Raw genomic sequence first — 26,223 nt, 5'->3', positions numbered from 1 at the left:
TGTTCCAAATTTTGGATATGTATTTGCTCACTTATGTCGAAAGGGTTTCAGCCCCCAAGTAAAATCATCCACAGCTACAGACAAAGATTGGGACTGCATGGGAATGAATAGTTTGGTTCTCACCAGTATTTAGCGTGTAGCTTTTGAAATTGCACCCATTTTTGCTGGTAAAACTCCATTCCCTGGAAGCCTTTGAGAGGGTGGAAGGAGAAGATGAGTGCCTAGAACCAAGTCATTTAGAGGTTTGCTGGTCTTCTCCCCTTCGGTTTCTCAGTTTTGCCACATTGGCATAAGGAACAGTGTTTTAGAGTCAGACTTGTCGCCCTGGGTGTTGCACGCTGCCACGCCTGGGACCTGTTCCTGCAAAGACTGTACGAACACAAGTCATCTCTGGGTGCAGGGGGTAGCATTGCAATGCCAGTTTCCTAGGTGCTGGGGTAGTACCTGGGACAGTTAAATGCATTTAAAAGGGATCACCTACCCACAAGAATTTTCTGTATTTTGGGCTTTCGTTTTTTGGTTTCCATTTAACTGGCTGCCCTAGTACCTTCCAGGCATTCACGTAATTTTCAGCACTTGAAATCCACCTTCCATACCTGTGTTTAATATTTTTGTACCTTATAAATTTTGAGAACAGTGAATCTTGTTCTGAAAGTGTTTTTAACTGTTCCTCTGGCTGGGAGTCAATCTGTGCTACGCTTTAAATCACGATAGAGATTTACAGTTGTGATAGAGGTGGAGCTGCAAGCATCCGAAAGAAGAGTTATCTGTGTGCGGAGGAGTCGGTGTTCACATACCTCAGTAAATAATATCCCCGGGATGTCATCTTGCTTCCCCTGAAATCACAAACAGTAATACCCTCTAAGAACAATAGCACTAAAACTGTCCTCGGGTTAAAAATAATCGGTTTGCCTGTGTGTGAAGCGCACAGTCTCAAGAGCTCTTTGGCTGGGTAGCAATATTTTACCTCTAATGACCTCAAACGGGAGCCAGCCATTTTTGCAGGCTCTACAGAATACTGTTGTGCCACGAGTCATACCCGAAGGTAGCTGCCTGCCTTCACCTGAGCCCATCCCTCCCTGCTGGCTCTGCACACTCCAAAGGCTCGGGGAAAAACTAGTCAGAATGCACTGGGTTTTCTTTGCTAATTTTGGCTTTCTTAATTAGGCAGATTCTCCCTGTTTCGGATGATTGTGTCTTCTGCAGCAGAAGAGGAGCACGTGTAGTTTGCTGAGATTTTTTTATTTTTTATTGAGGTGTTGCAGTTGGAGGCGAACGATCTTCTAGAAAGGAAGAAGTCGGGATGCTGTGTGCGCATACCAGGTATTTTTAGGTTCTCCTTAAACATGCATAAATTAATTCTAAACTTCTGTGTCTTTCCTCCCTTCCCCAAACTCCTGCCCTTGAGCCTATTTGAAAACGATAAATAGAGTTGTGAATATGTAAAAACAGCGATATGAAAACAGAAGGATAACCGGGTGGGGATTCCCATGGGACTTCTTTTCTTAATGGTGTGGGGTTTTCAGTGAACTTAAATTTAATTTTTGAGCAGACCCTTGGGTGAAGTGCTCGCTGGCTTGCGGCGAGCGACCCAGCTGCTCTGTGAGTTAAGGGAGCGGGAGGTAAGTGGCAGTAACTAATGGCAATTAGCAGAGGTCTGGACAGCTACGTGTCCCTGAAGACATGAGCTCTTTTGGGGGCTGTGTCTTCACCCTACAGAATATGACGATTTGCATCCCTCCGCTGAGGCTTCGCTGTCAGATCGGTGCGGCAGGCTTGTCAAGGAAGGAGGTTTTATTTTATTTTTGCCCTCCCAGTCTGTTGAAGCAGTGGGGAAGGAAGGATTACCTTCAGGGAAATTGCCCATCAGCTGCCGTTGGTAGTAACTTGTTTAATGCTTAAGTAGCACTTGACGGTTTTATGACTGATGTGCCAAAAGAGAAAGAAAAGGGGAGAGGGTATGGTTTTTGGATGGCAAAGGGTCCTTTCTGCCTTTTCGTTGCAGCTTGCAGGTAATAGGAAAACGCCGACGAAAGCTGCCTCTGATCAAAACCGAGCGAGGGAGGTTGGCAAGGGGTCGCGTACGCGGCTGCGAGACGCATTTGCTAACTTGCAGGAGGGCTTAATAAATCCCATTTCTCCCGCATCCTTGACCGCTCTCCCGCCGCCGCAGGGATGTTAGGCAGCATTCCCGCCGCCCCATCCCCTCCAAGCAGCGGCTGCGGGCAAAGGAGGAGCGGGCGCGCTGCCCCCAACTCCGCCCGCTGCCCCCCCAGCCGCCCCGTCCCGGCCGCGGGGCAGGGTAACGCTCCCAAGATGGATGGTGAGCGGCTGCTCGCAGCGCGGCGCGGCGGCGGCGGCGGGCGCGGCACAAAGCCGGGCGGCCGGGCCGGGGCCGGGCCGGGGCCGGGGGCAGCGCGGGGCGGGGACCCCCGGGGCCGGGGGCAGCGCGGGGCTCCCCGCGGGCCCGCCCCTGCGCGGAGCGGCGCGGTGGCGGGGCGGGGCGGCCGCACCCGCGGGGCACCCCCTGCCCGCCCGCCCCGGCGGCAGCAGCGAGACGCGCCGCCGCTCCGCGCCGCTCCGCGCCCCTCCGGCAAACTTTTGCCGGCGCTCAGCGCCGCGCCGCTCCTGCCGGGAGGCGAGGCCGGGGCCGTGCCCTCGCCCCGGGCGGCGCAGGGGGCCTGGGGGGGGCTCCCGGCTGCTTCTCCCCGCGTTTTATTGTTTTTCCTTTTTTTTTTTTTTTTTTTTTTTTGTCCGCGGGGAGGGGTGGGGAAGGGAAGGGGTTATAAAGCGCGAAGGGACGTGCGTGACACAGTCCCTGCTGCAGCCTGTCCCCGCCGGAGCCGGGTGTTAGGTAAACACCCACCCCCCTAAACAAAAAAAAAAAAGCTTCCCTCCCCCCCCCCCCCGCCTCCGCGGGAGGGACGGGACGGGACGGGACAGGACGAGACGGGACTGGACGCCGCAAGGTAAGCCACCGGGCCGGGGAGCGGGGCCGCCGCGCAGCCCCCCGCTGCTGCTTGCCGTCGGGCTGGCTGGACCCCCACCCCGGCTGCGGGACCCCCGGGTGCAGCGAGCGGCCAGCCCGGCGCGGTCCCTCCAGCCGCGGCTGCAGCGCCGAGTCGCCGGCCGGCACCGCGCTCCGCCGCTGCCGCGGGATGCAGCCGGCCGGACCTCGCCCCCTCCCGGTCCCCTCTCGCCCCTGGCAGCTTTGGGGCTTCTCCCCCCCCCCGGTCCCTGCTCTCAGCCCGCGGCGGCCGGTGCCCCGCAGCTTGGGCTGCCGCCGGGAGCCCTGGCTCGTTCTCCGGCGGCTGGGTGCCAGGCAGGCAACGGCTCCGGCCCCGCCAGCATCCTACCTTGTTTGCGGTCGGAAAAGAGAAAAACCCACCAAAGCGGCTACCAAAGAGAAGTAGATGGAAAACTCAGCGCTGGGCTGTAAGTGCTGAGATTTGCTAGGCGCAGCTCGGGTCATGTTTTTATTTCGACAGCACAGAGACAATGGCTCCGACGCATTGTTTAATCACTTGCAGATAGAACTTTCATGGATTTAAACCTTCACAGTTAAAGGCTAGTGCAGGTTTTTGAAAAGTGGTGACTCTCTGAACGTTTTTGTTCTGGCTGTATTTAAAGCTTGGGTGGTAACACGCCCCGATTCCCGGGACCGGTGAGCTTGGTGCCAGGGATGAGCGTGATCCTGTCTGTGCCGCGCTGCCCAGGGCTGCTCTGGAAATCATCCCGGTGGACGTTTCTGTGGGCAAGGCAGCCTCTGCAAGGGTGGTTTCAGAGAGCGGCTGGCAAAGCTTGTAGCGTCCCTTGGACTTGCCCTCCCCACCAACGGATCTGGTTAGCATCTAGTTACAATCTTTAATTAAAACACTTAAACAGTATTACTGTTCTGGTGGCTTGCCTGAGCTGCAGGAGGTGAGCTCAGAGAGGAGGCGAGGTCCCCAGCGTAAATCCGCCGCTCTCCCTGGCCTGGCTGGCTGTTTGCGAGCAGATGCCTGTGACACAAGTGTGGCACCAGTGCTCTGCTGGAGCATCCTACAGTCAGGCTGCGTTGGCAGCCTCGTCTAGCACTGTCTTACAGCTGGTTCCCAGCCTAGGTGCTCCGATTTTATACTTGGTCAAGCTGGTAGAGTTGTGTCTGTGTAGAACTGGAAGAGGCGAGAGCGATTTGAGGGTGAATTCCTGCCTGGGCGGTTGGCAGTGAGTGATTTATAAGCCAGTGACCCCGGCAAGGCACTGCTGGCTTGGCCGTAACCTGGTTTCCGTAAAAATAGCGCTTGGGTGTTAGACGTCGTCAGCACCCTTGGCCGTGCTGTAAGGGAGCAGGGGGAAAAACTTCGTGATTCTGTTCAGCCTACTTTGAAAATCGCTGATTCTTAGCTATTTTAGGAATGGCATTTCAGATTGCTTCTTGTCAGGAATGCCTCATCCTCCCAGCCTCGCTCTCCAACCTCATAGCAAAATGCATACCTGCGAGAGGAGAGCTGCCGAGGTCAGCTTTCTGGTACCACTAAAAATCTCTGGGAATACTTAGAGTAACGTTTAGAATGTAAAACTTGTTAATATTTGAAGGAGGAGAGGACATTTTAAAACACCGAGAGATTTTATGTTCTAGTTTGACCATTAGAAATGTCATGAAGCAGGAACGTGCAGCAGTGCACCACGTGTGGGTACTGTAGGCATGTATTTGGGGTCCTGTGGCTGTGTTTTGTCCTGTTGCAAGGAGAGTGATTACCTGTTCCTTGGGGACTGACTTTCTGTGTCAGCAGATAATGAGCCCCCCCTAATTTGAAAGAGCTTTATCATATGTCTGAAAAATTCCTTTAGCCTTGTTACGTTTCTGCGATGAGAACTGCGGGTGCATCACGCTGGCCTTGTTTCTGCATGGCCCCAGACAGAAAACCCATTGATTTTTCTGCTGTGGAGGGTGGGTGCTACAGAGTGTCATCGCAGCCCTGCCAGTGAGGTGGCACAGTGCACAGACATGCTGTGCTCTGCAGTGCCTGTGAGAGATGCTGGCTGCTCCCTGGCATGAGCCACACCTGGCATGCATGTGATGTGCTGCTGGCGTCATCAGCCAGTGTGTTACCTCATACCCCAGCCCCCCGGGGAAGTTTGGGGTTTGGAGATCAGATGCGCAGTTTGAGAGGGAATTTGAACACCGTGTGGGGTGCTGGTCCCGCAGAGATTATACAGGCCCTTTTTAATTTTAAGAAGATTGTCACAGAGGTGAGGCAGAGCTGCACAGGATCGCCCTGCGTGCCTGTTTTGTTGTGGATGACTATTTCGGAAACACCAAGGAAAAGCATTTAGGTTTCCCCAATGTTTATAAATACAATATGGTGCAAACTGTCAAGCAAGCTGTTCAAAATCACGTAACGCCTGTGTTGCCTTCCCTGTTCGGCTCGAATGCCTTCACCACATACTCGGCGTTCATCTGACGTTTAAAGCTCCCGGCACGCAGCTCTGGTCCATCTGCCGCGGTTGTTCCAGCGTGCCTCCCCTCCTCCCGCAAGCTGGGCTGGGGATGCGGCAGTGCGGGCAGGGTCGGTGCCGCCGCTCCGCTTGCCCCACAACCTGCTCCTTGGAGCCCTGGCCCTCCTTTGGTACCACGCTGCTCTCAGCTGGCTCCACGAGAGCCCAGCCCGGGCTGCCCCGAAGCATCCTGGCTTGCAACCGAAACTGCACGTAGGGGCAGAAATGGCATCTTCAGATGCGCTTTGTCCTCCTTAGAAGTCCCTGAAAATGAAGGCATAGACCCCGCTCTGGGGAGATGCCCTGAGAGCTGAAGCTGGCGGTGGGTGGGTTAACGGGGCCGGGGGAGCAGGGGCTCACCTTGGCTGTGCAAGGTGGTTTCAAGCCTCCAGCCACGTAGCTGTCTTATGCTCCCCGTCCTGCAGCTTTGGTAGGGCTGGATGAAGCCTGTTCGTTAGGCATTCTTCTCTGAAGTGTACTAGGGTCTTTGGCCTTAATATATATAAAAAGATGAGATGTTTATTAAACTCAGACTCTGCTTTTTCTTCTGTGCTTTATGGTCTGAAAGGCCGGTAATGAACAGTTTATTATATAGAAATCCTGATTTATTTCTTCAAATGGTTACATTTCAAGCTGGTACCAAACAGTTTTGTAGGAGACCACCTTTTATGCTTCCCATGGCAGTTTAAAAGATTGCTAGAAAAATAATCCAGAATCTAAGTAGGTTTGGATAAAGGCAAACCAGGACTGTACATCAGGGTATGTGGCGCTTTTACGCAGCAAAGCGGCGGATTTTACCACAGAACATCTGGGTACTGGCTTCGGTTACAGCACAGATTTTAGTGGGATAACAAGTCTTGTTTGGCTTCGCGTTCATTTTGAAGTCACTAAACTTTATACGAATAATAAAACTGTAAGCCCATTACTTCACTGTTTTCAAGGGGCTATTTCAATCCTCCTTCAGGGTCTTGCATCTTTCTGGAGCTGGTTTTGTTTTATTTTACTAAGTGGATATTTATCTTTTCAGTCCCCGGTTTGCTTTCGCGGGAGGCAGATTTACTAATTTGTACGGATGGACACACCAGAGATGGCAGGTTTCCATTCGACCTTGCCGAATGTGCACGTTTTCTGCATTAAGGCCAGTCTAATGAAAACTGCACGTTTCTCGTTCAGTGCATTCAAAGGGGCTGATGTTATTAACGTGGAAGACTATATAGCTGCTCTGGGCTACCAGTTCAACCGCTCGTGAGAGTTGAAATAACGGGGGAGGTTTTGCTCTCTTCCTCTCTTTTGATTATGAACTGCAGAGGAGAAGGGTAGTCCTGATTGAAGGGGAGAAGGGCGTGCTCCTTCCGTAAGAAAACAAGTTTGCAAGCCCTTACAAAAGGGTGCGCATACTGGTGGGAATGCCCAGCATCGAGGGTGATAACCTTGACTGATTGTATATCAAGAGATACGTGTTTGGAATACGAGGCTTCTGTGAGACTAACGTTTGCGGAGAACCCGGTGTGATACTGAATGCTGTTGATCTCTCTGTGTTGGCATCACTGACTGTACAGGCGGGAGCGAAAGGAGAGTAAATCAGAATTATGTTGAAGGACAGATGGTGTCTTGGGTAAGACCAGTGAGAAGGGACTTGAGTAACTGCTTGAGCTTTGCTAACTAACAGGCGGTGCAGTGAGTGAGCATCGCCTTGGAGAAAAGGCAGAGTGCAGAAGCTGTGTTCCCCACTCTTTGTTTTACGTCGTGACTGAGGATACACCACTTCGGTGACAAAAATCTTCATTATATCAAACAGGGATAGTTTCTGCTCAAGAAGGCTCAAATAAGCTAATACTTATGGACGGATGGAAGGAGCTTTGAAGGCTGAGGAGATGTTATGTTTGAAAACTTTAACAAGATGTCATTAAGAGAGGAAGTGTTTTCCCTTAAATCAGGAAATGGGTCAGGGTAATAAATCATAACTCCAGGAGAATGTACTTAAAGCTGGAAATAAATTAAGAGGGAGTGAGAGAGTAAATATTAAAAAGAAGTCTGTTCTTTCAGAATTAATTTTCTCCTTTGCAGTATGTGAGGACACCCACTGAATGGGAGAAAGATAAATGTTAACACAGAGCTGTAACAGGAACCAGCGGAAAAATCTCGTGACTGCGTAGATGGCTTTGATTGCACACTGGGGAGCCCATCAGTTGTGCGGGACACGTCAGAAGCAGGCGAAGTGTCATCATTGTTGGTCCATGTGCGAGATAGCTGATACTGTAACTTCACCAAAAACGTGCCAGTCTTCTGGGGGACATTTTACAGGGTGGGTTTTAAATGCTGTTCGAGAAATCGGCCTTATGAGTGGTCTGAGAACCCAGCCCCCAGTCCACAACTGCTTCACTAAAGGAAAATAGACTTGAGCTACCAGAGGGATGCAGGTGAATCCTGCGCCGAGTGTCTTCCACTGGGCTGTGTCATTCCACCGGGGCGGGGGCGAGTGCACAGGTAACTGCAGCGTTGTCAGCATTTCTCAGATTGCCCAAGATCACCCAGGGTTGTTCAGCTTTTGGCCTGAATCGGGACCGCTCTGGTTTTAGGGTAATTAAATTCAGTAGTTGGAGAGATGTTTGTTGCTCGCGTGACAGCTGAGATAAGAAGCAGTGGGTACTTATTGCGAGCACCTGGAATTCTGAAAAACAAAAGGCAATAATTTATCGCTCCTACTTCATTCTCCCCTCCACGGGTCCGGATATGAGTGCCCCTCCAGCGTGACCCTCGCACGCTCACAACGTGACACACCACCGAGTCCAACACTTCCCCTGTGATTTACAGGGGAAAGGCATTGTTTGCCTAATTGAGCGTATTTCTTTTTATTTTAAATTTAAGGAAAAGGAACCTTAAAGGGTTTGAAACTTTATTAGGGTGTGAGAAAAATGATGCTTTTTATCTTTCTCAATTTTAACTTGCTCAGTACCAAAATAGAGCAGCGCTAGACCAGCTGCTGCTCCTGCTGCAGAGGCTGGTGGGGAGATGGGTGGGAGGCGCGACGGCATCACAGGTTCTTCACACGCATCAGCAGGGATTGTTAAACAGGGTGGATGGTTTTTACAAAGCAACCAGAATATTGTGAAGACGTGAGCGCACTCTCTTTCCCTCTCTTGCTACTTTGTTTAGGTGTGGCAGATTTACTGCTAATTTGTTTATAGTCAAACAGTCTAAACGTGTCTCAGCATTTTGAAATCCAGAAACCTGATGCAAATCAAGCAGTTTACAGATCGGGATGATGATGGTGTGGGAAAGCCAAGTGTCTCGGAGCTGCCAGCTGGTCTCTGGATGCGAAGGAAAACATCAGTGAGCAGTGTTAACGATTTCTAGTCCCCTTTCTCTTCGTTTGGCTATTCCCTTTGGGGTTTTTCTCCTGGGTAAGAATTACTTACTTGAGTATGATTTGTAGGACTAATAGGATCTTATCCTTATTTGGGGAAGACCCTAGGGTCTCTCTCAAACTCATTTTTCAATAATGAGAAATAATGAATAAAAACCTAATAGTCCTAGGGGGCATTAAAGGTACAATTTTGCAGGGAAGATTTAACGTTAGTCAATTAAAACTTTTATAATCCTGTTATAGTACAATAGTTGAAAAAAAATCATACTAGGGAAAATAAGTAGGTTTAAAGACCCTTTCTCATCATGTGAACAAGTCTAACTGAATTTAACATTTTCATTAAGCAGGCATTTTAAAGCGAGAGTATAAGACATCTCTTGCAAGTGTGTGATAGCAGGGCAGCAGGCTCAGGGAACGACATGTGCTATGTTAATTTATGGAGCACATCCTAATTCCCACTCATTTAAAATAAAGCAGTTGCAAAGCATTTATAAGATCCAGGCAATTAGGACTTTAATGAGAAAATGCAAAATTCATACATGTCACATAACGTGAGATTTACTTCCAGTTGGACAAAACATGCTTTGGTCTCAGCCTTTTGCTCACTGGCTTCATGGCTGTCCCCACTCGGCACGATGGGCTTGGCGTGGTTTTCTTCACCCAGGGACTCTGCAGACACTGGCTCGCAGCCCTCAGTGAAATGTGCACGTGGGGAGAGAGGCTGGAGCTGGGGGCATCGTCCCCGCAGGCAGAGCCCCCTGCCCGGCTCCAGCCCAGACCTTTTGGGCCTGCTGAAATGCCTTGAGGGGTCAAAGCACCAAAGAACAGATACTTTTTTTTTTTGATTTGTAGCTTTTTGGTTTTTACAATGCAGTATTAATGGTGATGTTGATATGACACTTATGGTCCTTTAGCAGTAACTTTCATCCAAGGATCTCGGAGCCATTCCCAGTCACTAGCAAAGGGACACCTCTGGAAGGCAGCACTGGGTCTCGCACCACAGCTCTCACCACGTCTTCTCTCTTTGGGAAAGGAAATGTCCTTGGCACGTGTTTCAGCCATCTCTGAATGCAGAAATTGTTCTTTCCCCTCCGTCGTCTTTCCCCTCCGTCGTCTTTCCCCTCCGTCGTCTTTCCCCTCCGTCGTCTTTCCCCTCCGTCGTCTTTCCCCTCCGTCGTCTTTCCCCTCCGTCGTCTTTCCCCTCCGTCGTCTTTCCCCTCCGTCGTCTTTCCCCTCCGTCGTCTTTCCCCTCCGTCGTCTTTCCCCTCCGTCGTCTTTCCCCTCCGTCGTCTTTCCCCTCCGTCGTCTTTCCCCTCCGTCGTCTTTCCCCTCCGTCGTCTTTCCCCTTCTGTCAGCCAAGGATGTATGGTTACCATCAGAAGGCTTGAAGGTTCTGGGGTTGTTTGGATGTTCGCTCACCCATGACAGCCTGACCTACCTGCCTGTCCACTGTTGTTCGCAGTAACTAGATGAAGGACTAGCCTTTTGCCTGCCAGCCTGGACAAATAAACACTGGCCCAGCAGTAGAGTGGAGCTAAAACCGACCCCTTCAATAATCTGATTTCGGAGACCGCTTATCACAGCTCTGCAGTTGACCCTGGCAGGTTTGAAACTCTTAGGGTACGTCCCTTCAGAGCGCCTATCTTTTTCCCCTTGGGAAAGACTTTTCAGCTTAGTCAAGCACAAGTCCACTGCTTAGAAAACCCAAGAAGTGTTAGAAGGCCACCTTGAAGACTGGCAGCTCCCAAACATGCTCCTATCCTGCCTTGGTATGATGGACTGGTGGCTGGCGAGCTGTGGTTGGATTTGTAGTGTCTTGTAACCTCTTCAGAGAGATGCACATGCTGGCTCCTCGTGGCCATGCTTCACTGTCTCTCTGGGCACGTACCATTTTGCCCTTTGGAGACGAATCCCTTCTCCATCGAATGGCTCCTTAGCCCTGGGGAGGTCCAGTGGTGCTGCGTGAGCAGTGCCCGCCGAGCGGCTCAGGATGCGGGCTGCGTTACGGCCATGGCTCCTCCAGCATCCGGCCGTGCTTGTCCCGAATCTTTCGTCCATTTCTGTGAGAGCCTTGAGTAACCCCAGGAGCCACCCCAGCACCACCTGGGCGCTCTCCTCCAGTGAGGGTCCGCACTCCCTCGCAGGCATGGGGCGGGCTTGCTGCTGTCATTTGTCCCAGTGACTGGCGGGAGGGTTAGGAAGGAAATGGGGGCCGCGGCCTCCACGCAGGGATCTGGGCAGGGTGAATCTCACCCACCGCGCTGTGGGAAGGTCGGGCTGTTGGGTGAAGCAGACGTTTGGATTTTCTCTGGAGGCAGTGGGAAGTGTCAGGCACCACAGGGGATTACCTCAGGTAGCTGCATCGAGAAATTCTGGGCAGCTAATACCGCCCACTAACAATTTTCATTAATTTACTGAGTGGCCCTCTATGGGAATCTGTGTCTTTCTTAAAGCAGGATGTTAAGGAAATAAGTGGTGGTAGGCAAAACGTAGCCAGTGTGAGTGTTCCTGCTTTTCCTCATCACTATCCACGTAGCGTACAGAAGTGAGCATGCGAAAGCGGTGATTTTCGGAGTGACACGCAGGAGAAGTGGTGAGGCTGGTCATCCTCCCTGTGATGTGGTTCACTTGCAATGGGCCGTCATTGGCTCTCGGCCACCGCAGCCTCTGAGGAAGCCACCAGAGCTAATGGTGTGACTAAGAAATTGTGTGTGCTGCTTTCTAGGACAGTACGGACCAGCATGGGGGACAATACCCACACGGGGTCTTGGCAAGTCTTGGCGGCTGTAACTGTGGCTGAGGTCTGCCAGCTCTAATGCTGAGCACACTGGTAGAAATATGTAAATAGCAATATCTTTAGCACTACATTTGATACTTTCCATTTTCAAACACTTGACAATTGTTTACATATTTTCAGCAACCCTCTTCAAACTAGGGAAAACGAGACACAGCATCTGTGAATTGCCGTGATACGTAAAAAATCATTATCAGAGAGCACCTGGAGGGTTCATTAAGGACTTTTAAGGCCTGACATTTCTTTTGCATGCCTTTAAAGCTGAAGGCAGTTAATATTAAAAGTCAATGTGTTTTTGGACAGTAAGCTCAATCAGAAAAAAATGGATTCTGATGGTGATTAAGGAATTGGAAAGTCTGGGCGGTCACCTATCAGTGTAACATGTATTACTGTCATCATAACTAATATGGGCTAGACTTAATTCGGTAGAAAAAGTTACAGTTTTTTTTTAAGTCATAGTTTTTTTGAAGTTAGCTGAGGATTTGGGTTACATGATTCAGGTGTAACTAAAAGCAACACCAGGGTAAGACTTAAAAAATAAAGGAAAACAGAATAAAAGAGAAATAACTTTTTTCCCTCTGTTCATATAAATTATCTTTTCTTCTTGTCCCATATCTAGTTAACTATGGGTGTTCCTGGATGGAAAAAAACTAGAATCCAACTTACAATTGGAGTTGGTGCCAGATGCCTCTAGAGTTTCTGTTTGAGTTCATGTTGCTCTGTCTTTGCTCCAAGATATCCACTGCCACTGCGGGACATGGTCCTGGCAGCAGCGCAGAGATGCGGTCACTTCCCTGGGGGTCGGAGAATCACCTCCTGGGCGTGAGCACCCTAACAGGGGTTGTTACCCATTCTTCCAGCTGCCAGAGGGCTTTCTGGAGAGCTGCTGCTGTTACTCTCCTTGCTATCGCAGGCATCACCGGTCGTTACTGGTTAGCCTGGAAGCACTGAGGAACCCTAGGCAGTGAAAGGGAAGATATGGTAAAATTGCAAATGAGAATTTCTGAGTAGCTGTTGCAGGAAAACTGTGCGCAGAGGTATGGAAGTGGGTAGGAATACTAATGTGCTGGGGCTGGCTGTGGTTTGTAATCCTGCGTACACGTGTGGTGGTGTTCCCGACGCTGAAGAAAACTGTGTGGCTGATGGAAGCTTAGGGAATCGGCCTCCGTGCACTGAAAAGGGTTTCAAAGTAGCCAGCAGATTTCCTTTTTTTAATCACCTACCAAAAAGCAGAAGGGAAGAAGTGCATAAGCGATTCCAGCACACTCACAGCACAGCTTTCCACAGAACGTGAGCATTCTGGTTGACACCAGAGCTGCCGGCGGCTCGGCTTCCCCCCGCGGCTGCCCTGCAAGTTGTGCCGGTGACCCGGAGCCCCTTCGCTGTCGCTGCTTCCCCCGCAGCTCCCGGCCCTGTGTGAGCCCTTGATTTTCTCCCCTTTAACAAACACGTTGCTGGCCGCAGGCAGCTGCCAGCCGAGTGGTGTTCCCCAGGCCTAGGAATGGCTCAAGCAACTTTAACTCCTTCGGTAGCTAATGCAGTTAATGACTTTGGTTTTATATTTTGGTGTTTTCCAAAGGTCTTTCTGACCTCCAGCTGTAAGCCCCGGCAGTTTGAGGATGTGATTGCAGGATGCATGGACCCTGGTTCTGTTCCTGCTCTTTATCATACCCTGATGCTTCAGTTATCCCTGTCCCTCGTGGGTTTTGGCAAGGGCACTTGCTCATAATGTCATTCAGAAGTATTCCAGAGAAACAGTGGGAAACTCTACCAACGTGCTTGTGTTGGTTGTAATTTGTAATTGTTCGTTATGTTCCTCCCCACTAATCCCTGTGCTGCAATTCATTGTGGAGAGACAGTACCATACACTCAGAGAGCTGTGCTGAAGGCAGAATGACTTGGCTGAGGAAAGTAGCTATTGTTTTATGATTAAAGGAAGGGATTATATTGGGATTTCCTTGAACAAGGAAAGTCGCTGCCCCACTTTTATTGCTTGTAACAAGAGGATAATAATTACTCTCCATTATAAAACACCTCCAGAACTTGCAATGAAACACTTGTGGAGCTGCGTGGCATTCAGGGTTGGTTATCTTAAATGGCCTGGAGTTGTGCAAACTAAGATTTCTCTGCCTTACCTTATTTCTCCTGCTGGGGCTCAACCCCTACTGAGACTATGGAAAAAAGTCACTTCCCTGAGTTGGGCGTGAGATTTTCCTCTGGCAGAGCCGGTAGCGCTCACCTGTTTGGTGATGCTTGCCCTCTCCAGGAGCGACGTCCAGCCACCCTGGGGATTTTGTACGGGCTTAGGAGGATGAGCAGGTATGACAGAAAGGACCCAGGCCAGCCCGTGCCCGAGTGGCCAAGGGAAGTGGTGGAGCTCGGTGCAGGGGGCCAGCCGGCAGCTGGCTGCCACCCAGTGCTCCAGCACATCCCTTCTTCCCCTGCCGCTGCCACCCCCTCGCAAGCAGAGGTACAAGAGAACAACTGAGCATTGTACCAGAGGTCGCTGGGGACTCGCTGTTTGTTTGGTTTTGACACTCACCGCTGAGTCACATGGGTCGAGATGGCTGTGAAGGAGAGAAGCACTGGTATGTGGTCTCTGATTAAAAAAAGAAAAACTACGAGGCATTTCCTCAAGTGTCCCAAATGGCATCTCCTGGCTCAGCTGGTTTTTGAAGCATCCAGCTACGGCCAGCTCGAGGATGGTGATTTCCATGTGATCAGAGTTGAATCTGTTTCCACTAAAAGTGGAAAAATAAATAAGGCTCATCTTAAAAACAAAATAGTCCATGTAAAATTTGGTTTCTGATACCATATCTCCCGGAGTATGTTTGCTTTTCAACATGTCTAATTTGAGACAGCTCTGCATTTTACAGTGTAACCCCTTCAGACTTAGCCTCTTTCCTATTTTGTAGTCTGTTGTCACTGTTGTTCGTTAGGATTTAGTGGAAATGTACCCTCATTTCTTCATACTTTCTTATTTTTATAGTTGGCTTTTTTATCCCGTGCGACTGTGATTTGCTTTGCTAAAACAGTGCTCCCAGCAAAGGAAAATTAAGGACTGAATTAGAATTGCAAGAGGCTGTCGTTTAATCCACAGATTACTGACACGGTGGACCCTGAGTGCTTCAAAGGCACCATTATAGTCCATCGTGTCCGTGCGTACTTAGGGAGCTTTAATCCATGGATTACAGGTCTGTAAATGCTCCTGCCCTCCCAGTTACAGCGGGTTCTGCCAACAGGAGCTGCCATGTCAAGCTGGCCGCAGTGCTACACAAAAATACGTCTCTGGCAAATGCATGGAGACAGCAATCCACTCCTGCATCCCTGTTGGGGCTGCATCCCTAGCCCCCACCCCCCTGCTCTGTAGGGAAAGGTTTTGGGCTGGTGCACACCTCCGGCGAGGGGCTGGCTGGGGCTGCGCTGGCCGAGCTCCTGGCTCGGCTCCTGGCTACTGCAGCCCTGCACAGCCCATGCTTTTTCCCAGGCACGAGGCAGGACCGGACAACAAGATTTCAAGAGTGCTGGTTTTAACAAGAAAACAAGCCACCAAAACCACCCAAATAAAAAGCATACCAAACATTTTCCAGATCCTTTAGGGAATAGTAATATTAAATAGAAGGCCTTCGCTTTTCCCCTCTGGTCTCCCCCTAAACAAACTGAGCAGCTCCCAGTAACTACTTAAAATTTTTCCTTGTTTGCACGTTAAAAATAACTAATTGTATTACTGTCGAAATTGCTGGGTGCTTTTAAGCTCCTGTGTGGCTGAGGCGATAACTCTGCATGCTGAGGTACATGCATTTGTGTTATATATCTTTGGAAATGAAGTGTATAATGGAAAAGCTCACAGCCTCTTTACTTGCGGCGTTCCTATAATAAGTCAAAGAAGTCACACAGTGCCCTTTTATTTCCGAAGCGGGACTTAAATCACGTCAATAAATCTACAGCCTTATTAAGAGATGCAGCATGGGTAATGTAAACAACCAAAAAAAAAAAAAAATCCCAACACACCAGAGTTTAAAAATAGGACAGAAGGAGGAAAAAAAGTTAACCATCCATACAATAAAAAGAGAAGAAATGTAACACAAAAGCACTGTGGCGGGCAGCGCCTTGAAATTATCCTCAGTAAATTACAGTCGTGCACTTCCCACTCTGTAATTAAACATTAGAGTTCATTTATTCCAGATACATTTGCTTGGGGTAAACTCAGATCTTTTGATTTGTTATTGTAAATCCTTTACAGGTCTCTGTGACCTGCAGACAGTTGAGAAGCAAAGCAAATGATTTCCATAGATCAAGGCACTTGAAGATGACTTGTGAACAGTCCTGGCGTTGCGCACGGTGAATCTGACCCTCTCGGCTGCCTTGTTGTGGGGTGTAGGTGTGCTCGGTGCCGTGGAGCCTTCCCGGGAGCGTGCGTGTCTGCACGTGGCATACGTGCACAGGGAAGTCTGAATAGCAGTGCATGACTGCCTTGATCCCAAGCGGCCGAACACAAGGGATTCTCGGCTTTCTGCGTGGAATTTCTGTGATGGGATGTAAGGGGGGAGCCTCTCCTACCTCCTGGAGTACACTCTGTGCAACCGCTGTATTTTGCTGGGAAAAAACGGCTTGCTTAGGGCAGACAGAAAATACTGTAGGCTTGATTGGTGAAATCCAAAACTGGGTGATTTTACCTGCCCCCGAGGCTGCCCGTTTCTGGTTTTGGTTGTGGATGCACCCACCGCGCGGATCCTGCAGCCTGCGGGAAAAGCCGGTGAGGTGCTGCCCCAGCTCTAGCTAATTTATCTCCTGACTCAGAACCTAAGCCAGCAGCAGATCCCGTTATCCTCTCGGTTTCTGCTTGTAATTGTAGTTTGCCCAGATATTTGCAGGCCTTTTGTACAGTGACGTTTGTTATGCAAAGGTCTTAAAGGCTGGACAGAGAGCTTGCCCACGTGGGATTTTGGAAAGGCTGGGTAATGCTCGCCGCCCGAGTGGCAATGATTAAAAAGATGGAAATTAATTATAATCATCATAAAATCTGTGATCCAATGTAACAATATTTCCGTGTTTGTGCTTATAGCTAAAATGTATGAAATGGCCAGACTGCTGCTTTTGTTTATTTAGTTTCTGAAGGGAAAAAAAAGAAGAACCACCACCTCTGGCAAGGTGGTATGTTTTGAGGTGTTTCAAATAATATCTATCCCTCTCCAAATGCACAGCATGCATTTTTCATCTGTTGATCTATTTAGATGAGTATGTTTGCGTTCATGAAGTAAACCTTGCAAGGCGTGGCTGTTGTCATGGGAGTGTTTGTGAGGCCCAGGAGCTGCGCACCTGGGGCCAGGGCTGCTGCCTTCCCGATTACAACAGAAGGAAGGAACCCCGGCCCCCTGCCCCGGCATCGCCCAGCCTGCCCGGGCTCTGTGGCCGGAGGCGGGTGGCCCAGGAGCAGCCCTACCTGCGAGGAGATGGGGACCCCCTGGCTGCTCCCTGCGTGCAGCCTGGCTCCCCGGAGCAGGTCAGTCTGCTGGGAGAAGGGGAGAGCGGGGGGGAAAAGGAAGGAAAAAAGAAAACTTTTTTTTGCTTTGTTTTGGAAACAGAGGAATATACAAGCAAGGCCTGTTTTCTCAAGGACGTTGCTCTTGTTGCTGGTCGAGAGCTGCTGGTGCCTGTGGTCCCTCCAAGCTGCGGCGGGTTTTTAACCTTTCGCTTTGTGCCGCACTCGGGTCGCTGCGTGGGATCTCCTCGCCTCCAGTAGTGCAGGGGAGGCTGGCGTCCTGGCACGGGCTGGCGAGCCATCCCGTTCCCATGGCCCAGGGTGTGATCCCCTGGGACACGGGTGCCAGCTGTGTCCCACAGCCGCTGCTCTGTCCCCCCTCTGTAGCCCGCAGCCGGGGGCCAGGGTGGGAGGTTTGCCTTCGCGCTGGGTTTGAGGCTTGGTTTGGAGAGTTTGGGGAAGAAGTGAGAGGTAAAGATGGGCCATTAGAGGGCACTTTTGCAATCCCGGAGAAGGAAAATGGTGCTTATTATTTCACTTAGGACTGTTTATTTTGGCACTCTCTTAAATTCGGTGATAAACAGCAGGCAAATCCCTCCAGTCAGCAGGAATATATCAATAAAATATTGACTCAGAGTTTAAAAGAAAAGAAAACAAGACAAACTTGTAGAAAAGGGAATAAAAGGCATTTAGGAGGTGGCACAGCCTGGAGAATAAAAAATCACACAACATATTTCACATAATTTATATGGCTTTACAGTGCAGCACTTAGGCCTCAGCTTGTACCTGGCTTCTAGAAATGAAACCGGCTCGGAGCACGGCACCCTGAGACAAGAAAATTGTTTGTTGGAACTATCCGAGGGCTGGATGGGAGAGCACGAATTCACGTGCTCACATCGAGCAAGTGCATTTTCTGAGGGCCTCTGCCAAAGTCATTGCCTGGTAGTGAACTGGCTCAGACAGAAACAGGGGACGAAGAAATGGTTGGTTGGTTTTTTTGCTTTCCTGTTGATGTTTTGCATGTGTAAACTATAGAGGATTTAGTTTAAAACTGCCAAATTGCAGTGAGTGCGCTGCAAAAAATAAAATCTGTTGATTAACTGGTGTGAAAGGGTGGTATAGCGCTGACAGCACAGTTTCCAAAAACTGCGAGTGAGTTTTGAATGCCTCTTTGCTGTTGAGGTGTCTTACTTTTGGAAGTGTTGTGCATTAAAACTGGGCCCACGTGAAGCCTCTGAGGTGGGGTAAGTGAAAAAGAAAGCACTCAAAACCCTATTTGCTCGTTAAGGAGCAAAGATTAGAAAACTTTCCTTTTGACAACTTTGCAAGCTGTTTCGTGTATGGGATGGGCCAGTGCTGCCTGCCCAGGCTGGGCAGGGATCACAGAGCTAATTTTAATATGTCTTTTATTTTTAAGCCAAAATACTATTACAATTAGATAAAGAAACCAGAGACAAATCTGTACCCTGTTACTGTGCCATGGTTGTTAATAGGGACAGGAGCGCTGTCTACAGGAGTTTTTTAAGTGATTCAGCTAGTGAAATTATTTAAGAAGTGGAGCTTAGCCTGGATAGTCCTATAATCAAAAATCGTTTATTTTAATAGAGGTTACATTGCACTGGAACGGACTGTGGGAATATACAAGACTGCAGTTTCAAGGAGTTCATGTGGAGGACGCTGTCTGCAGAAAGCGTCAGAGTTTCTTACCTAACCAAATAATCTGCTCTAACTGTTGTGATTAAGTTGGAAAGAATTTCTTCCCTGTTGGCTAATGGTAATACTTGAAAGATCAATAAACAGCATGTTAGAGCACAGGAAACTCATCCTGCTCTGTGTGAGGGGAGATTTTTGCTGACTTTGGTGACTCAAGTCAGCAAGTATTTTGACTTATGATCTTTGCTCCAAAAGGTCAAATGTGGTCAAATGTCATTAACTTTGCTGATAAGTATCAACACTTCAGACTGAATTTGAGAAAATATGTCTGTTGTCATCAAAAGCTAACTCAGGACCTGGTCGGGAGAAATTTTGACAAACGTTGGGAAAGCTAAATCAGGATTTAACTGTAAGTAGCAATTGCATGTCTTAGTTTGCTCCCTTCCGTAGGGCAGGCTGCCGCAATAACCTGTTAGGAAAACATCCCAGACACTAACGGAGCGCACAATTTGAGAGCTGTGAGTGCCAGAGGTGAAGCGTTACAAGCCCTGCAAACGGGAAACCATGGCAGTATGTTGCTCTCACCAGGTTATCGCCAAATAAATAAGGGCGCAGCCTTCTCCAATTTCAAAATAACTTTTGGCAGCCTCAGAACAGGCAGGGCTTCCCCAAGATGCCGGGGCCATCGACTGGCAAGCTCGCCGCAGGGCTCCCTGGCACACTTGCCGCTTGCTTGCAGGGGGATGGAGCTCCCCCATCGTCTCCATGCCCACCTGGGACTCGACTGCGGGGGAGACTCTGCCAGGTGCACCTCTAGCAATCACCTTCATCTTTCCTGTGGTTTTCCACTCAGGAAGGGGAGGGTCTGGCTGCAAATAAAGGAACATGGGGCAGGCCGGGGAGTGAGAAAGCTGAGGAAGGCATAGCAGCTCTTGGCGTGAGGAAGGCACGAGCGAAAGGAGGCGAAGATAACATAGCATCCTGGCAGGGGAGTTTTCAGTACGTGTCATTGGTGGCTTACGGTTACTTCGGGGTTTGCTAAATGTTTTCTCTTGCGTCACCAGTTTCAGTGAGAAAACGAGAGAGATGAAGGATGGGGCCCAAGCTGGACAGCAGGAGTTGGAGGAAACAGTAGAAAGCGGGGTGGGAATGAGCTGAGGTAACGGCGCTAGCGACAGCAAGGAGGAGGGGAGGGGGGTGCAGAGGGAGGGGGTGAGCGGTGCAGTGGGGGCTGCGCCGCTGGTGGAAGGAGCAATTAAATAGCAATGATGTCAGAGGCAGAGGAAGCAAGACGAGGGTGAAAATAGCCCTCCGTGGGCCTTGCTGGTGCTGGGGGACCTGCTGTCCTGCACGTGCCTTTAGCCGTGCTGGGAGTGCGGTGGGCTGCAGGGCAGGCAGATGTCGCGGCCTCTTCTCAGCGCATGGCAGGAGGAGAGCTAGAGGCAGCAGGGCGCGGGGATTTGGGAACATTTTGTCAGGAGCTTGGGCGTGAAAAAGAGGACAGGACCTTGTGCTGCCTGTGGTGAATTCCCACGTTTGGGGAGCTGGTACTCGCGGTGAGCTTCAGCAGGGATGTGGCGATGAGGAGGGGGGCAGAGGCTGGCAAGCTGCTGGCCGCCTGCCTCTGCCAAGAGGAGAGTGGGAAGAGGCACGTGGGGATGCGGGGGCTGCCGGGGAGTGGGGCTTGGGATCTTGCTGAAAGCTCCCAAAGGGTGGGCTGGGGTGAGAAGGAGGGTCCTGCGTCCTGGCCGCACTGCCCTGTAGTGGCTCCTTTGGGACTTTTGGAAGGTAAAGCCATGGGAGGGGGGAAGGAGGAGCCTCCTGGGCTCTGTTTCTCTTTTCATTAAGGCCTTGAAGGGGAAGAGCAATTCTGCTGTGGCTTAGATGGCATCATGCCACTTCTCAAGGAGCTTTGTGTTTGCTATTTTTACATAAAATATTGGGGAAAGGTCAAGTGAAGGGGAAAAACCCCACCTCCAATCTCAACAGCAGATTTGACCTTAAAGGTAAAAAGCAAGAGTGCATTACAAAGCCAGAGTTAATGTGCAGTGCAGTACAAGGAGCGCTGTGTGACCGCACATTCAGCCAAGTAACGAGATAAAACTGTTCCTGCCAGCTCAGCTTTTTATCATGCTTCTCCCCAAAGGCAGTGGCGAACATGGTTTAGGTAACAGCCTAGACCTCTTTCTTCTAATTTTAAGAAACATTACCATTTAGCGATTTAACCTTGCTATGCTCATACCAGAAGTGGGCTTTGTTTCCTCCCCCCCCGCCCCATACCAGAGCTGTTATATATGAGATCATCTACTGTACTGAAAGGAGATTTCCAGCCTGTCCCACTGTATACGTTAGGGTAGTCATTACTGACCTAGTTGTAGACATAATAATGAGAGGCTGAGATTATGAATTATTATGCCCAATTTGTAAGGGATTCTCTGCTTTTGTGTTTTGCAATTCCCATCAGGTTTGAGGATTAAGCCCTGCTGAATTGCATGCTAATACCAATGTGCTTTGAATATGTGTGGGTTTATATCACATGTTTTCCCAATTTGCTATTTTTATAAAGGACAATTTCACTGGAAATATTTACTTTTCAAAGGATTGTTGGAAGCCCAACTGAAATCTAAGGAAAGTGCAGTCGATGCACTCTCCATCTGCTGTGTGCTTACTCTAGCTCCCATGTCCAGCGAGCTCTGTTCCTGCTGTGGCAAAACACCAACCTGTAGCTCTGCCAGAGTTGGTGGCTTTTTCTCTTTGTTGATGAGAGATACCGGTTTGAAACCAGCGCGTGGGCTTGCTTTCCATCGCAGTTCAAGTTGGAAAAATCTTATATACATACTTTATCCAAGCTCTGTGATGATGTGAGCTTAGTCCTTACAATAAGTATGCCTAGCGCTCATATGGCCGTACAGCGCAGGTGCCTCTGCCAAACATACAGTGCGTGTAGCGCTGTCACAGGTGTGCCTGCGTTTCAGCAGTAAGTCAGCCCACAGGAGCCACACAAGTTGGCAGTTAGCCGAGTCAGTGACTGCGGGGCACGCGTAAACTGGTGCTTCACCACAGCCTCGCCCACCAGCGTGGGACAAACAGCTCCTGCTGCGTGTGGTGCGGCCCCCCTCAGGTGGGACTCCCTGTTGTTGCTATAGGATGCTCCTGCTGCGCTGCCCGCTGCTGCTGCTGCTGCTGCCGCTCAGCTCCAGACCCCAGAAGTTACCTACCAGAGATGAGGAGCTCTTCCAAATGCAGATCCGGGACAAAGCGTTTTTTCATGATTCGTCAGTCATCCCAGATGGAGCTGAAATTAGCAGCTACCTCTTCCGAGACACCCCTAAAAGGTATTTCTGTCTGGCTCAAGCGAGGAGATTGTACTTTGAAGATACTAGCTTTATTTGCTGGGTGTTTTGAAATTAAAATTGGATCCAAACCAGAAAAATACAAATGCCAGTATTCTGTCTGGTGGAGTAACAATGCGAGTTTCCATCCCAATCTGTCCTCCCCAGCTGAGGGTCTATCCAGTTTATTTGATTTCTGGGATAAGCCCAGAGCTCCCACAGACCACAGAAGTTCCCTGAAGTGGGGCCACTAACCATGTCTGGAGGCAAAGGGAGCAGGAAGGAAATTAGAAACTACAGGCTTACCCACCACACTGGTCTCTCTTCGTTATTTCATATTGTGCTTTAAAGAAGCAGCATAAGTCAGTCTGGTCTGAACTCCCCACTTCCCAGCCTTGACCCTACAGGTCCAAGAATGCTGAGGTTAGACTGGGGAAGAATCTGAGGCTCCAAAATGTTCAGGGAGGACCAGCACTGCCACCTTTCTGCTCATATCAGGCACCTCCTTCAGCCTTCATCAATGAAAAACATTGACTAAATTATGTGTAGTGTCTGGGGGGATGTGGGAGGACAGCTGAATGTGTATGTATCTATATGTGCTTCTAGGGCCCTTACCTGGACATAGCATAAAATGTGTGGTCTCCTTCAAAAAGCATATCCCTAAATTCCAGGAAAGATCCCGTTTCCCTCATTTATACCTCTGTGACCATTTATACTGTATATAGTTAGTGTAGGGGTAAAAAATGAAGCTGATGGAGAGGAGAGCAGGAGGCCAGAAACCCCTCTGCCATGTCTTGACAAGCAAAGCGTGAACTCTGCACTAACGTGTTAGTGGGGGCACTCCCCTCACCTCCTTAGCTCCCGCCCCCCAGCCTTTCCATAGTCCCTCTGCACACGCTTGCCTGACAGTAATGCTTTTGTCTCTGTTGCCTCCCCAAGACCGACATTGATTATGTCGTCAGGCCCTGCCAGCTGGCTGCCATCGGGGTTTATTGACGTATGGGTCTGTTAACCTTCTCCTAGGTATTTCTTTGTGGTTGAAGAGGACAACACTCCCTTAGCAGTGACAGTGACCCCATGCGATGCCCCTCTGGAATGGAAGCTGAGTGTGCAGGAGCTCCCAGAGGAAGCCAGTGGAGAAGGTTCAGGTAACAACCCATCAAGGACTTCCCTTGCACCTCAGAGACCTGCTTTTCTCCTGGATGCAAAGCCCCTCAAAGCAGTCTCGGTGTGATGCTGAGTCTATCTTTATGATCTCCTGCTGCTTGGATCTTCAGTCTCAGTCCTGACATTTTGTAGGAAACTGGCAGCTGGTAGCAACATGACAAGGAAGAGGGCTGTAAGAAAGGAAGAGTAAAAGCTGAGGTTATAGCTACAGAGTGCACTGGATGCTGCCACAGCAAACTGCGTTTGCACAAAGGAACTCGATTTCACAGGGGCTTTGCTGTGAGCTGTGTACACGAGATAAGAACTGGAGAGACAGGGCTGGCATTGCAGCAGGGCTGAGCTCGCCCCTTTGAGGGGACTCATCTATAGAGTGGAGCGTATTACAGCCATAGAACTGCTACTCAAAAGAGAAAAGGTCTTTGGCTTCCAGAGCTTCTCACGCAAGTGCTAACGTCTCATCCATGCCACATTGTAAGGTATACACACCTTTGCCCCCCGCTGTATTTAGGCACAACATTTTAGTGTGACTGGAAGGGCCAAAGCTAAGAAGTCCAAGTCCAGAAACAGGCAGCGGAGTCAGTTCCCCCAGGGGAATGGTGTGGCATCTCCACGTTGGCTGCTTGAAGTACTGTAGTGGAAGGCATTAGCTACCATTCACAAGACTCCGTTAGTACTGCTCAGGTGCAATTTCTATTGCATTTTTTTTAACCTGAGTACCAAAGCAATTTCCCTCTCTTATTTGACAGAAGTATCGATTACGTCTTCCTCAGAAGATAAACCCTTTTTTATCTCACTTTGTGTGTTTTGTGTCTGTGTCTGTTAGAGTTTTATTTTCTCGTGTTTGCAGATGGCGTCTGTACAAACATTTTTCTTTGCTTGTAATCTAGGTGAACCAGAACCTCTTGAGCAACAGAAACAGCAGATTACTAATGAGGAAGGCACAGAACTGTTCTCTTACAAAGGCAATGATGTTGAGTACTTTGTGTCCTCTAGTTCCCCATCTGGTTTGTACCAACTAGATCTGCTGTCGACAGAGAAAGATACACATTTTAAAGTGTATGCAACCACTACTCCAGAGTCAGACCAACCTTATCCTGAATTACCTTACGATCCCAGAATTGATGTCACTTCTCTGGGACGTACAACCGTGACGCTGGCGTGGAAGCCAAGTCCCACTGCCTCCTTACTGAAACAGCCGATTCAGTATTGCATAGTCATCAATAAGGAGCACAATTTCAAAAGCCTCTGTGCTGTTGAAGCCAAGCTCAGTTCTGATGATGCCTTCATGATGGCTCCAAAACCAGGTCTGGATTTCAGTCCATTTGACTTTGCCCATTTTGGCTTCCCCTCAGACAACAACTCTGGCAAAGAACGCGGTTTCCTAAAATCATCGTCAAAGTTTGGGCGCCATACATCCTCAAAGCCGAGAGTTGACCTGCACAAAGTTTGTATCGGGAACAAGAACATCTTCACAGTGTCTGACCTGAAGCCCGACACACAGTACTACTTTGACATGTTCGCAGTGAATACCAACACTAACATGAGCACCGCGTACATTGGCACCTTTGCCAGAACGAAGGAGGAGGCTAAACAGAAAACAGTCGAACTGAAGGACGGCAAGGTTACAGATGTATTCATCAAGAGAAAGGGAGCCAAATTTCTACGGTTTGCTCCTGTTTCATCTCATCAAAAAGTCACCTTCTCCATTCATTCATGCCTGGATGCTGTTCAGATCCAAGTTAGAAGAGATGGAAAACTTCTCTTGTCTCAAAACGTGGAGGGTGTGCGGCAGTTCCAGCTTCGAGGAAAAGCAAAAGCTAAATATCTCATTAGGTTGAAAGGGAGCAAAAAAGGTGCTTCTGTGCTGAAGATCCTGGCTACAACAAGGCCTAACAAACAATCATTTCCATCTCTTCCCGAAGATACACGAATCAAAGCCTTTGACAAACTCCGCACATGTTCTTCGGTCACGGTGGCGTGGCTGGGCACACAGGAGAGAAATAAATTCTGCATCTACAAAAGGGAAGTGGATGACCATTACGATGAAGAGCAGAAGAAAAGAGAGCAGAACCAGTGCTTGGGTCCAGATACGAGGAAGAAATCGGAAAAGGTTCTCTGTAAATACTTCCACAGCCAGAACATCCAGAAAGCAGTGACCACAGAGACAATCAGAGGCCTGCAGCCTGGCAAGTCCTACCTGCTGGATGTTTACGTGATAGGGCATGGTGGGCACTCTGTGAAATATCAGAGCAAATTGGTGAAAACGAGGAAGTTCTGTTAGTGCCCGTGTACATAGAAATATATGGAACTCCAGTCCGAACATTATCCTACTTCCAATATATGGATTGACTACTTGCACAGCTGAGAAGTTGTGACCTGTATTTGTACTGTGTAGAAAAGATATCAACTTGTATATTTATGTTTACATAAGTAATTGTTCAGAGGAACTGAGGCTGGTGCTCTCTGGTAGCATCTGGCAATGGTATTATCATGTGTCCGGTGACCCACATGTGATGCTCAGTAGATGTCCAAGGTAGCGGGAAACCTCAAAGGAACTGGCACTCCTTTGCTTCCATATTGCATGAACTGCTTCTAAATTATTTTATACTTAAAAGGCTGAGATACATCATTCGTCCACCTTGTTATTCACACACCAAACCCACAGACATACACCCTTTCTCTCAGTGTAGATGGTAGGGTTTCTGTAAATTGTTTTATAGAGTCTTGTTTTAAATGTTTATGTTTCTATGATTGTAAACTATTAAAATCTTCCCCAATAAAATACAGATCTAAACTAAGTATTAACTGGGCTGCACATGAAGCAGTTTCATTGCTAATGTAAATTCTTACCTAGCTGATTTTCATGTTTAAATACTGTATGTATTTCATGTACAAAGTTGCCATAACGTTATATTCCTGTACATAAAATTAAAAATATTAGATTATA

At 49.1% G+C, this 26,223-nt stretch overlaps 1 protein-coding gene across 4 annotated transcripts; it reads left to right on the top strand.

Annotated features, from left to right (window-relative positions):
- Positions 1 to 950: 950 nt before the first annotated feature.
- On the top strand, positions 951 to 26,223 carry NDNF (neuron derived neurotrophic factor). 4 transcript variants are annotated; one of them, XM_056358203.1, is made up of 4 exons: positions 951 to 1,323; positions 21,924 to 22,112; positions 23,133 to 23,257; positions 24,164 to 26,223. In XM_056358203.1, exons 1-4 carry the CDS (start codon positions 1,304 to 1,306, stop codon positions 25,555 to 25,557), a joined length of 1,728 nt encoding a protein of 575 aa, XP_056214178.1. In that variant the 5' UTR covers positions 951 to 1,303; the 3' UTR covers positions 25,558 to 26,223. The 4 variants fall into 4 exon arrangements, with proteins under 4 accessions (XP_056214178.1, XP_056214188.1, XP_056214208.1 ...); XM_056358213.1 differs by lacking the exon at positions 951 to 1,323 and adding an exon at positions 2,767 to 2,969; XM_056358233.1 differs by lacking the exon at positions 951 to 1,323 and adding an exon at positions 16,949 to 19,776.

This window comes from Falco biarmicus, chromosome 1 (genome assembly GCF_023638135.1).
Source record: "Falco biarmicus isolate bFalBia1 chromosome 1, bFalBia1.pri, whole genome shotgun sequence".
In the NCBI taxonomy this organism is placed as follows: Eukaryota; Metazoa; Chordata; class Aves; order Falconiformes; family Falconidae; genus Falco; species Falco biarmicus.
Note: the sequence above shows the minus strand (reverse complement) of the source record. Positions and strands in the feature narration are given on the sequence as shown.